The sequence below is a fragment of the Mustela erminea genome, chromosome 6, assembly GCF_009829155.1.
Source record: "Mustela erminea isolate mMusErm1 chromosome 6, mMusErm1.Pri, whole genome shotgun sequence".
Taxonomy (NCBI): Eukaryota; Metazoa; Chordata; class Mammalia; order Carnivora; family Mustelidae; genus Mustela; species Mustela erminea.
The window spans coordinates 131,551,522-131,566,713 of NC_045619.1; the positions used below are offsets into that span (position 1 = coordinate 131,551,522).

At 36.8% G+C, this 15,192-nt stretch overlaps 1 protein-coding gene across 4 annotated transcripts in view; it reads right to left on the bottom strand.

Moving 5' to 3' along the window:
• Positions 1-15,192, bottom strand: part of MPP7 (membrane palmitoylated protein 7) — a 283,907-nt gene that overhangs the window by 96,477 nt on the left and 172,238 nt on the right. For all 4 annotated transcript variants that reach the window (XM_032349737.1, XM_032349736.1, XM_032349734.1 and 1 more), the window contains 2 exons: positions 13,203-13,283; positions 4,260-4,391 (listed from right to left, as the gene is read on the bottom strand). In XM_032349737.1, coding sequence (XP_032205628.1) covers positions 4,260-4,391; positions 13,203-13,283 — 213 coding nt within the window. The remainder of the gene's footprint in view (positions 1-4,259; positions 4,392-13,202; positions 13,284-15,192) is intronic.

Here is a 15,192-nt window from a genome sequence, read left to right on the forward strand (position 1 = left end):
TAATCCCCTCAGGTAGTTCTTCAGATACTGAGATCGAGCACCGCAGTTCTGAAGGAAGAAAGGACAACCCATGCCAGAAACTGAATTCAGGATCATAATCCACTCACTCACTAACAGAATGTCATTTTCTTAAGCTTGTTTAAAAATTAGTATTTATTATTATTTCTGTATAAAACGGATACAGATTATTCTACCATCATGGGGAGGCAGGACAGGTCTGCTCCCGGCATCCTGACCCGTGTCTTTCCTCTCCTCTTCTCCATTCATTTAACCATCGCTTCCCTCAAACTATCTCCCTCTCACCTTTCCATGGCAAATACCTGCATGATCTGTGTTCACTGCCTCTTTTCCCTGCAAATGGCCCTCTCCTTCAATAACTGTCATCTAGAGCTCCGACCATGTCATCATTCTGTGAAACAGTCACATAATGTGTGGTAATGCATTAAAAACTTACAAAGCATTTCAAATACATTATGCTAGGGGATATTCAAAACACTCTTGTAGAGGCATATCTCCTGATGATCTAATAAGGAAGCTGGGGACGAGAGGCTAAATGACTTTTTCCTATAAGGATACAGAGCAAATAAGTGATACCATAAATCTTCCCATTTAGGTCATCGAATGCAAGCTTGGTATTTTTTTCACTGCATTATAACTCAGTCTAACAAACAAAATTATATTTTTTAAAAAGGTTTATTTATTTGAGAGAGAGAGAGTGTGTGTGGCAGGAGTGAGTGAGTGGGTAGGAGAGGGGCAGAGGGAGAAGGAGAGAATCCTCAAGTAGACTCCCTCCCCGAACACAGAGCCTGATGCAGGACACAATCCCAGGACCCTGAGACCATGATCTAAGCTGAAATCAAGAGTCAGATCCTTAACCAAGTGAGACATCAGGCGCCCCCAAAATTACATTTTTTAAAGATTTTATTTATTTGACAGACAGAGATCACAAGTAGGCAGAGAGGCAGGCAGAGAGAGAGAGAGAGAGGAGGAAGCAGGCTCCCCACTGAGCAGAGAACCCGATGTGGGGCTCCATCCCAGGACTCTGGGATCACAACCTGAGCCGAAGGCAGAGGCTTCAACCCACTGAGCCACCCAGGTGCCCCCAAAATTACACTCTTAAATAACACTGATAAACTAACTCCCTGATTGCTAAATCTTATGGCCTTTCCTCCTGAATCATTTGCCAAACATTTATTATCCATCCAATCACTAGAATTTTATTTCAGCTTGGCATCCTTCATTTTAACTATTTGATTCTTAACTGCTTGGATTCATTCTCCTAAGGATGCCTCAGACTCATTCTTCTCCCAGTGTCGTCTTCTCCCCCAACCCTCTACCCCTTTGGTGGTTGTGGCTTTTCCAATAACCTCTCCGAATGACAAATGACATTTGACAAATACAAAATGACAAGCTTGTTGAAAATGACTATTTTCTCCTTTTCTGACTAGTTCATTTTTTAAACTTTAAGCTTATTCATACAATACTCTTACTTTACAATAGCTGTCAAACTAAAAATAATACAATAATTATACATTTGGATGAAAAAAATTTCAAGACAAGTAATTTGCCTTCCTTGATCTCATATTCCAAGGTTGAAATGACATCTGAAATCTTAATACTTTTTTCAGGAATTCTAACAAATAATTTGGGGGAGTTCTCCATCCCATGTAGATGTTGTTTTCTATTTGCAGTTTTTTGTTTTGTTTTGTTTTTTAAATACAGCTCCTTGAACAAAAAAGATGCGAATTGTGGCTTACTAGGAAGACAAAGGACCAGTGACTAAAATAATTTTCTTAAAGTAAAATAACTTAAAAGCACTTGAAATTGCCTTATAGATGGAATATCAGTATAAAAAATAAACCTAGCATGCGAAGAAGTTAACTGCATAAGTTTGGGGAAAAACTTTGATTATTAATTTACTTTTAAATAATGGAGAAATAGAGAAAAAAAATTTGAAATTTATAGGCAAAAACCAGAATAAGAATAATGTATAAAAATGCAATGGAATTAGAATTTTTAAACACCCCACATAAGAGGGAGTAGAGAGAAAATGAAAAAATAGAAAGAAAATGCTCTTAAGCATATAAAATTGCCAAATTATATCATGATACAGGAATAAGAAACTGAACAATTCCAAGAAATATTTAAGGTATCTCCAGAATATACAAATGTTACAAATCCAGAAAAAATTCTCGTGCTTAAGAGAAATAATTTTTAAATGTTACTTATCTATCTACCTACCTATTTATTTATTTAGCATGGGGAGGCAGAGGAAGAAAGTGAGAGAGAGAAAGAATCCTAAGCAGGCTCCATGACTCTGAGATTATGACCTGAGCCAAAGTCAAGAGTCAGATACTCAACTGACTGAGCCAGGCTCCCCAAGAAATAATTAGTTTTTAAACAACTTAATGTAATTGTTAAGTTGTAATTAACAATTTCTAGCCTCTTCTTAGCACCTGCATAGTCCCACAGGCTCTGTCTAACCATAGGGAAACTCGAAATTTTTATTCCCATGCCTTTCCTTCTATTCTTGCTAACCAAACGTACAGTACTTCTCCCCCCTAAATAACATCCTGGGGTAGTTTTTACTTCTATAAACTTTAAGAAGCTAACCGACAAAGGCTGATGATGTCCACGTTAGGGCTAATTACTTCCGTGGTTACATACGTACTAGCTAACGCACGTGGTATGTTCAGGAACAAAGTATGATAACACCACTTCAGGGTATTCTGTATAATTCATTCAATTGCTTGTTAGATGGAAACTGATTTTCAGCAGGCACAGTTAAAACTTTTGAAACATCTCAGTGCAGTATACCCTAATTTCTCTGACAAATATCTGGAAGATTTAATTCGATCAGGAGAGGCTTGGGACTTACACGTCACTGATGAGGGTTTAAATGTTAACTCACCAAACCAACACACCCAAAACCTTGCTGAGGAAACTACGACCGATCCAAGAAATGATTAGTAAGGAATTACTGAACTCCTTTCGATTATCTAAGAGCCTGAATTTGTCAAAACAAAAAATGCACTTTTTATTGAGGGATACACAGAAGCCACCAAGAATTAGTCACTTCAGGGTGATAGGCCCTGAGGTAGATCTTTCTATATCCAAACTACATACTGTTTGGCCTTACTAAGTAAGTCACCTTCATAATAAATACCAAGAGATATTTAGGTTACCAGTACAGAGCTTATAACCACAGATGAAAAGCATAAATTATTATCGACATTAAATACAAAAATGTCTTAAGTAGACAAAATGAGCCACAACACATTTAAAATCAACTGCTAGACAATAACATTTACTTTTCTTCTGAACGTAGTTTCATCAAAATATGGATGCACTCTGTACTCATAGCCTACTGCTGTGACAAATGTGCCATACAAAGGTAGTGACTTAAAACAACCCAAATAAATTATCTTACAGTTCGGGAGGTCAGAGGGTCAAAATGAGTCTGGGGCTAAAATCAAGGTGTCAGCAGGGCTGTGTTCCTTCTGGAGGATCTAGGAGAGAATCTGATCCTTGAGCTTTTTCCAGTTTCTAGAAACTTCCGGCATTCCTTGGCTCATGGCAACATCAACCTTTGCTTTAAATCATTACCTCTTGTGACTCTGCCTCCCTGCCTCCCCTTTCCACTTCGGTAAAAATCCTTGTGATGAAAGAAGGCCCACCGTCTAAACCAGGATACTTTTCCCATCTCAAGATTCTTATCAAATCATGACAAGTCCCTTTGATATTTAAAGTAATATTTCACAGGTTCTGAAGACTAGGACATGACATCACTGGGCATCATTCTGCCCAACATAACCCCCTTGATGTAATCTGACATTGTATAAATTTTAGTGCTAAAATAAATGGGGATATTTACATTTTGAAATAATAGACATTTGATAAATTTTGTCTCTTTACTTTAAAATAAATCATCTCTCTAGAAGAGCCATAAGCAATTATTTTTGGTTGCACCTTTTAATCTTTAATCAGCTGTGACTGGCACATTATGCTTTCTTTTATTAATGTGAAAATCCCATCTTACAAATTATTGCTATTTATAACCAAGAAAATGCATGCCATTTTATTTGGTTTTTTCCCATTTTTCTAAATAATGTTTTTTAGACATGTATACACTGTTTTCAAGTTTAACAACACAGGAAAGTTGTGCTACAAAGAGAGGAATAAATGGTATGTCCCCATCAGGTTTGGTTTTATCATGATATCTATTCATACCTAAGCACAAAACGTAGACCACAACTCACCAGGGGTTCTCTATTTTTGACCAGACGAATGATTTTTACTGAGTCTTCTTCATCATCGATATCATCCGGCATTGGTGGTAATACAGGATCGTAATTCTTCTGAGCCACAGTATCATGTACAGAGAGCAAAGCCTAGCAAAGTCAACATTGGGGAAAAAATTAATCAAATATAAAATCCCAAGCACATTCAACTATAAAGAAAATCAAACGTATTATAATTTTTTGAAAAGGAGGCTCTTACGGGGTGCCTGGGTGGCTCAGTGGGTTAAAGCCTCTGCCTTTGGCTCAGGTCATGATCCCAGGGTCATGGGATCAAGCCCCCAATCTGACTCTCTGCTCAGCATCAGAAACTAATGATGTACTATATGTTGACTAACTGAACGTAAGAAAAAATTTAAATTTAACAACAACAACAACAAAAAGAAATAAAAAGAAACCCAAGATTAGATACATATTATAGTGAAACTACAGAATGCCAAAGACAGAAGATCTTAAAAATACAAGGAAAAAAAAAAAAAAAACTGAGAGCTGACTGATTAGCAGCAATGGAAACCAGAAGCCAGTGAAATATCTTGAAAGTGCTTAGAAAAAAAATAACAGCCCAGAAGTATGTATTAGCCAAAATACCATTCAGGAATGAGGATGAGAGCCAAGATGAAGTTAATAGAGACCCCACTGGAAAAAAGACAGAAAACCTAAAAATGAAAAAATAAAAGATGCAGCAGTGGTTTTGGAAGATACTGGACATCAGAACAATGAAGGATAGTGTTTCTGAGAGACAGGAAACAAATGTGAGAGTCATGAGCCCAGAGCTTCCTGGCCATGTAGGGGAAGAAGGTACCCAGGCAGAACCCAGTGGCCTCCCTAAGGTGAGACAACACAGTGAGGGATGCTGGGAGGTCAAGGCACTAAAGTTCTCAGGGGAGAGTATGGAAGAGAAGATGGTGGGACAGGCACAGGGCTTTGGAGATCTGTAGGAGGTCCCCTTTGAGTCTTCAGCCAAGGCATATGCATATAAAAAAAATTACCAGAAACAATTAATGCAGTGGTTATCAGCTGAGAACAATTTTACTCCCCCGTAGCCACTTGGCAATGTCTGGAAACAGTTCAGACTGTCACTGAGTGGAAGATGCTGCTGCCATTTGGTGCAGAGGCCAGGGATGGTTCTAAACCTCTGACAGCATACAAGGCAGTTCCCTGCCTTCCTGGCCCCGTCCGCCCAATAATTTCCAGCTCCATATTGCCAATAGTTACAAGGTTAAGAAACACTGCCTTACAGGTAACAATTCCCAAAGCTCACACAGAGCAGAAATAACTCCTGCTTCCTTCAGTCAGAGGAGAAAAGCTTGGCCTTCACAGGGCATTGAGAACAGTTAACAAAGGGATATTGTCTTAATAGTAGAAAACACTTAATCCAAGATTAAACAACGCTAAGATCTCATCTAACAAAGCTTAAAAGCAAGTCTCTGAAGGATCAAAGTATTTCCACATAATTATATAACAGAAAAACAACCCTCAAGAATATCATCTATAAAAATATGAAAATATCATCACTCAAAGTAAAACTCACAACTGAGAGTAAATCAATTATTGACAAAAGTTATGAGGCATGTGAAGACAGAAGAAAACTACTCATAATGAAGAACAATGTAACACCATAGAACTAAACCCTGAAAATTACACAGATGGAAGAATTATTTAAAACCAAATCCTGAAATTACAGATAGACTGCAGACAAGGAAATTAAAATAATTACTGTAACTGTATCCCCAATGCTTAAAAACACTAGAAATTAGATTTGCCATATATATGGAAGATACAAACTTCTAGTGATACAAACTTCTAGTGATAAAAGACATAATGTATGAAATTTTTTAAAAAGCACACTGAATGAAATTAACACCTAGAGTTAAAACAATTTATAAACTCTCCAAAATGAAAACACAAAGAGAAAACAGAGTAAGAAATTGTGAACAGAACATTATTGGGCTACGGGACAACTTATATACACCTACCTGGCATCTCCAAAGAAAGGAGAGGTGCTAAAAAATATATGAAGAAATATGGCAGAAAATATTCCAAATTTGATAACGGGGGGGGGGGGGGGAAGCCCCTAGGTCCAAGAAGTTCAACATATCCAAGTACAAAAAACAAACAAACAAAAAAAAAAACAAGAAGAAGTAACATCAAATTGCTTAAAACCACTGGGAAAGAAAAAAATCTTAAAATCAGCCAAAGAAAAAATGATTAAAATCACAACACACATCAGAAACAATGTGAACTACAAGATAAAAGAGCAACATCTTTTAAATATGTAAAGAAAACTGGCAACCTAAAATTCTATACCCAGCAAAAATATCTTTTAATAATGAAGGGATAGAGAAGACTTTATAAAGACCTAGAAAAGTTGAAGGAAGTTATCACCAGAGAGACTTGCACTACAAAAAATGGTATATGAAGTCTTTCAGACAGGAAGACAGGAATGATAGTGGATGGATATAGATCTATAAAGAGTTGAATGAAGGACATCAGAAATGCTCACTACCTGGATATCTATGATAAACTACCTTGGACATAGTTAAGACTCTTAGAGATCGCCAACAAACATCTTTTAAAATAGAGTGATTATTATAGTTGATAAGCAATATTAACAACAGCAGCTATGTATTTTTCCTTCTTAGCTTTATATTGATCTCCATGTCTGGATTCTAAAATACATTTTTAAGATTTATAGATATTGAGTTTCTAATTCTTAATAGTTTTGCTTTACGAATATTGTTGGTTAGCAACACTTCTATTTTGGACAACTAAAAGTAACTTTGTATTCTATTTGCCTGTTTTATCTGTGATGAATTTGTTCTTCAATATACAGATTGTCTTTTTGAAAGACAACACACCTAAATAAGAAAATTGAATTTCCATATGCCATAACCACCCCAATCACAACTGATGGGTTTACCTGTTGCCTAGAAGACTATAAAGGAAATTGAACACTAGGCCTTGTAACTCATCAGGCACACAGCCTTTCACTGCTCTGGACCCCCTGGAGTCAATTCTATGTTCTAAGAATCTGTCAAGTCCACAGAATTAAGTGTCTAACTCATAAGAATGAGTAACACTGATTTATTCCTCCAGAAGGAAGCTTCACTTTTCCCTTTTGCATGGTTAAACAAAGTCTCATCCATTCTACATGCTCAGGCCATGAGTAACTTCTGGTAAATGCACGTTTTGCAAAGCTGAAAAACTACAACAAATCTTTTTTATTTTATTGCCTTTTAAAACCCCACCAAATTTTCCCTTTCTAAATTGTAATACCATGTTCTAGAGATGATGCCACCTCACTGTTTTATCAAAAAGCAAGCCTGTGAATGGTGATTCACAGAGGCTGATTTGCCTTTAATGTGGCCATGTGACGCTTAGGAGTGGTTCTTATTATTAACGACTCTCTTTGCTTCCTGTAGAAACAAAGTCTCAGTAGAGATCCACATCCTTTCATCAGCTCCCCCAAAGGCCACCATCTCCATTGCTGCAGGAAGCTCCTACACCCTATCTCATCTACTGAGGCCTTCTGCTATTCACTACCCTACTTCCTTTTTCTCACCATCTGTTGTTTCTTTGATGCTTCATTACTTTTCCTGGACTTTAAGATTTGGACAATAAGACTAGATTTAATAAACATTATTGAGTAATAAGAGTAATTATTAATTATTGTTTGCATATGGCAACTGACAAATACACAGATTTTTTTTAAATGTTTGTTTGCTTATTTATTTATTTGGGGTGGGGAGAGAGAGCACACCCACAAGTGAGTTCAGAGGGAGAGCGAGACAGAATCTCAAGCAGACTCTGCACTGAGCCCAGAGCCCAAAGCAGGGCTCCATCTCAAAACCCTGAGATCGTGAGCTAAGCCAAAACCAAGAGTCAGATGCCTAACTGAATGAGCAACCCAGGCATCCCTCCATTCAGAGATTTAATGACTGGATGTAAGCTTTAACTCTTATAGTGGTTACAAAATGATAAGCATTTCCTAGCTGTTGAAGACTTGAAGGTGGCAAGCTCTATAGGGAAAGTGTTGACATATATTCCTGGGGTGATCAATTAACAAAACTGAAAAAGAACATTAATTAAATAGGGCTTGTGAGGACACAGGGGAAAGGACCTTCTCACGCACACCTGTGGGCACTGTACACTGAGAGGACCTGTCCAGATTATGGCAAAGGGCAAGCTGGCAATCACTATCAAAATTTTAAATTAGATATTTTAATTCAGCAACTTATTGACTCAATAAAATTCTGAAATATGTGAGATGTGAATTATAGTGCTATTTAAAAAACAAAAAAAAAGCAGAGTTATCTAACTTATCTCTTAGAGGTGGACAATTATGTTGCTTCAAAGACAAGTCCACAAAATATCACAGTGTTAAAAATCCACAAAATAAAACAAAACAAAAAGTAGTACATTCTATTTATAATGGAAAAAATGCAGAAGCACCTGGGTGACTAAGCTGGCTAAACAACCGAATCTTGATCAGCTCAGGTCATGATCTCAGGATTGCGGGATTGAAGCCCGTGTCGGGCTACATACTCAGTAGAGGGTCTGCTTGAGATTCTATCTCTCCCTTTCCCTCTGCCCTTACCCCCCCAGATCTCTCTTAATCTTTTGTTTGTTTGTTCTTGGAGAGAGAGAGTGAGAGAGAGCATAAGCAGGGTGCAGGGAGAGGGAGAGACAGGAGCCCAATAAGAAACTGGAACCCAGGATCCAAACTGAAGATTAACATCATGCCATATATGTAAGGACCTTCTATTTTGACTGTGAAACATGTGTCATCTTCCCACACAGAGCAATGAAAATAGGAACTTCTACTTTCTCCATAGTTTGACTTAAAAATACAATTATGCATTACCAAGAAAATTTATTTTATTTGGTTTATCAAATCCCTTTGTAAAAAGTAAAATTAAAGTCAAAGTAATATTACAACCTTATTAAAGACAAATGTAGATTGTTTATATAAATAAATAATTCCTTCTAACCACATTCATGGATTTTTTTTTTTACTTCCTGTGTGTGTGTGTGTGTGTGTGTGTGTGTCTGTCTGTCTGTCTTCCTGAGGTTGTGTGAATATTTCTTCTCTACCCCATAATTATGGTTCAATTCCTTTACACTCAAATCATTAATTTATTTGGAATTCATTGTATATTACATATAATATGCATTCTACATAGGGTATATTATTTTTTCACAATTATTAACCACATGTGCCAATACCATGTATTGAAGCCACATCCAGTTCCACCCATCCCCCACTTCCATCCATCCCTCACATCCTTCACTAAGGCCATAACCATGTTTCACCTGAATTACTTCCACCAGCTTCCAGATGGCCTCCCACCCTACCACCACCCCTCCACTCCAAGAATCTGTGTACTAGAGCAACTGTGTCATTTGCCTACTTAAATCCTTTCAATGACTTTCCACTGCTCTTAGCTTCCCTATGGCCCTGCAACTGCACTCCTAGATATTTACCCCAAAGATACAGATGTAGTGAAAAGAAGGGCCACCTGTACCCCAATGTTCATAGCAGCAATGGCCACAGTTGCCAAACTGTGGAAAGAACCAAGATGCCCTTCAGTGGTCGAATGGATAAGGAAGATGTGGTCCATATATACAATGGACTATTATGCCTCCATCAGAAAGGATGAACACCCAACTTTTGTATCAACATGGACGGGACCGGAGAAGATTATGAAATAAGTCAAGCAGAAAGAGTCAGTAAACATATGGTTTCGCTTATTTGTGGAGCATAAGGAATAACACGGAGGACATGGGGAGATGGAGACGAGAAGGGAGTTGGGGGAAATCGGAGGAGGAGAGAAACCATGAGAAATTGTGGACTCTGAGAAGCAAACTGAGGGTTTTGGAGGGGAGGGGAGAAGGGTAGGGGGTTGGGTGAGCCTGGTGGTGGGTATTAAGGAGGGCACATATTGCATGGAGCACAGGATGTGGTGCATAAACAATGCCTCTTGGAACACCAAAAAAAATTAAATAAAATTTTAAAAAAATATTTCAAATTAAAGTTTTTCAAAAAGGAATTTGCAGATCTGTGGGATACACATATTGTCCTTCTCATAGTGGCTATATATTTGGTTGTATGTATATCTGTGTGTTTACAAAAAAATCATTATTATTTTGGACGTACACCTCAGGTTCCTTTTCACTATCATGAACTGAATATTTTAAAAGGAACAGCCATCTTTAACAAGTCAATAATTACTTCCCTTGTCCACTAAAAATTCAAAAACAGTATTCAAGCTAACACCCTGGAGTTACACTTTCCATATTTAAACTGTCAGTTCAACTTGTAATTCATGTGTACCTGTCATATTCTACTACACCTTGCTTCTGCTTTCGAGAAAAAAAAAGAAAAGCAAACATTTTAGTTTACTAAATGACTTCTTAAAGTAACTGCCTAAAAAAAAAAAAAAAAAAAAGGTGAAATTCAAGTTGATGGTACTTAATATAATTGATTTCAAGGAAAGCAGTGCTAAATGTTAGGTTATTTAGGTCCCTAAAGGGAAGAAAGATTGCTGTTCCCAAGACTGGTAACTAGAAATTGTCATTGCCAACTGCGACCTCAGGCATCTACAATCTTACCCACTTCCCACACATCACTCCCTGAAAATACATCTTTCATGATGGCTTCTCACCCATTCGTTTATCCCATGGCTACATAAACATAAAAAGTTTTTTTTGTTTTGTTTTGTTTTAAAGATTTTATTTATTTATTTGACAGACAGAGATCACAAGTAGGCAGAGAGGCAGGCAGAGAGAGAGGAAGGGAAGCAGGCTCCCTGCTGAGCAGAGAGCCAGACACAGGGCTGGATCCCAAGACCCAGGACCCAGGACCCTGGGATCACGACCTGAGCCGAAGGCAGAGGCTTTAACTCACTGAGCCACCCAGGTGCCCCAAACATAAAAAGTTTAAAAAGTATTTATCTAAAATATTTTCAGCATAACAAAGTTTCAGGCTTTAATTATAAGGTTATATCCAAGAGTGCTAAATAAAATAAAAAATCATACCTCCCTCTCGAGCCAAATACCAGTTTCCACACAGTATAACCTCTATTAGCTACTCCACTCCAAACATTCTTTAAAAAGAATACCAAAATCATGTTGTTTTGTTAGAAACCTTCTTCAATTCCTAATACGCAAACCAAGGTGGTGCTCTCAAGGAGTTTAACAAGTTGCTCAGAGCTAAGTTCACCATTCTTTGGTTCGCATCAACTTCTCATGCGTACTCTGAGATGAAATGAAGACATTTCAGAACTTTCTCTAGCTATGACTCTCTTACTCTAAGCTCTTTAATTTCAAGCAACTATTTTGCTCTAAGTTGACCCTTATTCTTTTAGAACTAAAATCCAACCAATCTCCTCTGTACCAGTGTAAGTCAGTTACTCTAAATTACTAATTATAGCTCACTTTACTTCTAAGGATTAGGAATTAAAGCTGGTTCATGTTTTCAGTTCATCTTTTATTTAATACTATCTTTTTTGACCATCAATTGAAGCCATTATAGCACAGTTCCAAAGGAGATTTTTCAAGGAAGGCAGAAATCAATTTTTGCATCTAGACAGAAATATTCATCTGAGAGCCTAGATATGTTTAATAGAAACTGTCATAAGATAATTGATCATTCTGGGGTGCCTGGGTGGCTCAGTCAGTTGAGCCTCCAACTCTTGGTTTCAGTTCGGGTCATAATCTCAAGGGTTGTGAGACTGAGCACCAAGTGGGGCTCTGTACTCAGCAGGGAGTCTGCTGAAGAGTCTCCCTCTTCACCCCTCCCCCCAACTTGCACGCTTTCAAATAAATAAATCTTTAAAAAAAAAGAAAAAGATAACTGATCATTTGAATTACATAATTCACATATAATTCATTCATGGAATAATACCTCACATGTAACTGTGAAACAGTATCAAGTCCAAAATGTACAGGTTATAGGATTTAGTGCATTAATGAATTTAGAATTAATAGGAAATGTTTGAAATGACTTCTGCTGACCAAGCACCTTTAGAGGAAAGATAAATGAAATACCTGGAAAAAAGAAAAAATGGCAAGGAAGGGATGAAATAGCTGAAGGAGATGAAGAGATTTTCAGTTATAAAATATGTAAGACATATTTTATATATGTAATATATATAAAATATGCATATATATTTTATATATATTACATACACGGGAATGTAATATACCACAGAGGGGAAAAAAAAGTCAGTAATACTGTAACAACTTTGTATGACAGCAGACAGTAACTAGACTAATGGCGGTGATCATTTTGTAATGCATATAAATATCAGACCACTATGCTGTACACCTAAAACTAATACAATGTTGTTATGTCAACTATTCTTCAATAAAAAAATGGCAAGGAGAATTGAAATCTGCCCACCAGGATTTTACTAGTCTTTTACACTGGAAAACTGCTCTGCTCTGCAAAATGGTAGTATATATTAAAACATGAATCAGTAGAGGGAGAGGTGATGGGGAAGACAAAGACGGAGGGCACAGAGGAAAGATGAAATGATCATATAGCAAAATAGATACAGGTGTCAAATATATTGGAATACCACTCAACAATGAAATAAAGTGAACCTAAACAAAATCACTAATAGCTTGTATTCTGTACTCTTATCCTCATTTAAAAAAGAAATTGACCTTGAAATGACATTACATTCAACAACTTAAACCCTGAGCTGCCCAACTAAAGTCATCTGTAGTTGGTCCCGTTATCATCAAAAACTCAACTTTTTTTCCTTAATGGAATTTAGGTTATTAAAATACTACACACTGTTTGAAAAAACATTCACTTGAAAATTGATGCTCAAAATAAAATTCATCTGAAGTCTCAGAAAGTGGCCCTTCTGGAAGGTATTTCTTACACGTCCTCACCTTCACATTGGGTTTTGACAGTAGTTTCAACAGCTCTCTGATCTCACTGTTTAATGGCTTGTTCTGAAGCTCTTCGGCCAGCTGCAAGGGAGATCACATGGACAGAGAGAACATTTATTTAGCAAGAGTCTTGTATAGTTCCACGTGTAACAACTGAGAATCTATCTTGCCACTTTCCAGTGATTAAGGAGAAGTCGGCATGAAAGAAAACAGACGATCAATCACTGCTCCTCTTTTCAGGCCCCTGGTAGCCCAGATCCCAGACCGGGATCTTGGCTGAGTATAATTCAAAAAATCCTATCAGCCAGCTCACCTTCTCTGATTTATGGCAATGAGGGTAAATCCCAGCACTTCATCTGAAGGAAAGGTCTTTTGCATGCAAACAAAAGACTACTTGTGAAAAGGACTGGATCAGGCTTTGACACTATTTTTTTAAAAGAGAGAAAGAAAGAAAAAGAAAAAAAAAATGAAAGAAAAAAAAAAGTTTCTGAATGAGGTGGTGAAATCCAAAGGGTTTCCAAAAACCCACAGTAGCTTTTAGAGCTGGAGGAAAAAAGAAGCAGAACGCCTCTGATAGAGCAAATGCTCTGAAACTTTTATTATGTTTACCTACACAGACTAAAAAATCCGTTACTTATAAACCAGGTTCATCACAAAATGACTTACAATAGGTTGACAAGTACTCTGGGGACAGAAAGGCTGACTATATTCTACTGTAACGATCAAGCATTTTTGCTGGTTTTAGTAAAGAAAGGATTGGAACTTTGAACACGCCTCATGTTCCTAAGAAGAGGTCTTCCTATCAACACTCTATTCCATTTTAGGCTATAGTAAAGATCATATAATTTCCTTAGAAGAAAAACAAGACCAAATAGAAAAAGGAATTACAATTGTGAAGCATGCAGTACAGAATTCAAAATATATGCATATATTTTCATTTAAAAACCCTTCGTAAAACACTGCATGAAATTTCTATTTGCTCCTATGGTTTCTACCAAGCTAAAAATAATCGTTCTTGTCTCTGGAGAAGGACTTTTCTCTAAAAGAAGGACATCATAGAATTATACTCAAAAATAAAACCTGATAAAACGGATATATTCATTGGTTATAATTCAAAAAGTGATTTTACTTTTCCAAGGTAAAATTTTTGTTTTTCAAGGTAAAATAATCGTTATATAATTGTTAACTTACAAAAAGTCACAAAAGGCTCTTTGCATTCTTTAGTCGCTTGGTAACAATATTTTTTTAATTTAAATATATTGCTCTGATGAAATTAGAACATGCTACATTTTACCCTCTTTATAGAACAGTCTCTAATTTTTTTAAAAAGCAATATTGTCATCATATAATTGGGCCTCAATCACACTGGAAAGTAACAAATATTTCCCCAAACCCTCAACAATAAATGTTTTTAAAGTGATAAATTTTAAGACTTTCTCAAGGGCCAATCGCAGCTTACTAGAACTCTCTCTATACCTTCACTCCCCTTCACTTCAAAAATTCTGGTTCTTTACTTCATAAATTCCTCATAAAACACAAATTGAAACATCCCTATAACTTGTAATCTCTGAATAAAACTGGAAGGGAGACGGGGGACTAAACAAATAAACCACTTAGAGATACATTCCATGTGCTGTATTATCTAAATTAAAATAAAAAACATATATTAAGAAAATCAACTCCCGAAGATGGTCAGTTTTTTTTTTCTTTTTTTTTCAATTCTAGGGCCCCGATATTTTACTAAACTGCACAATGGCCTGTTTTATCATAATCACAGATAAGCTACAGGGGATCGTTAAAACCCACCTTCACACGAGACCCATTTCTCGTCTGGCTCAGTGTCCTTTATAGTTTATCCAGGTGTGTTTCCAATTCATCCGAGTTTGAAAGTTAACAGTAAGAATCAGCAAGGTAGTTCCTCCCCCAGATTGAAAATAAAATTATAGCTACAGGAAATTAACTACTCCATCAATGCCAACTGCTGCTAAAA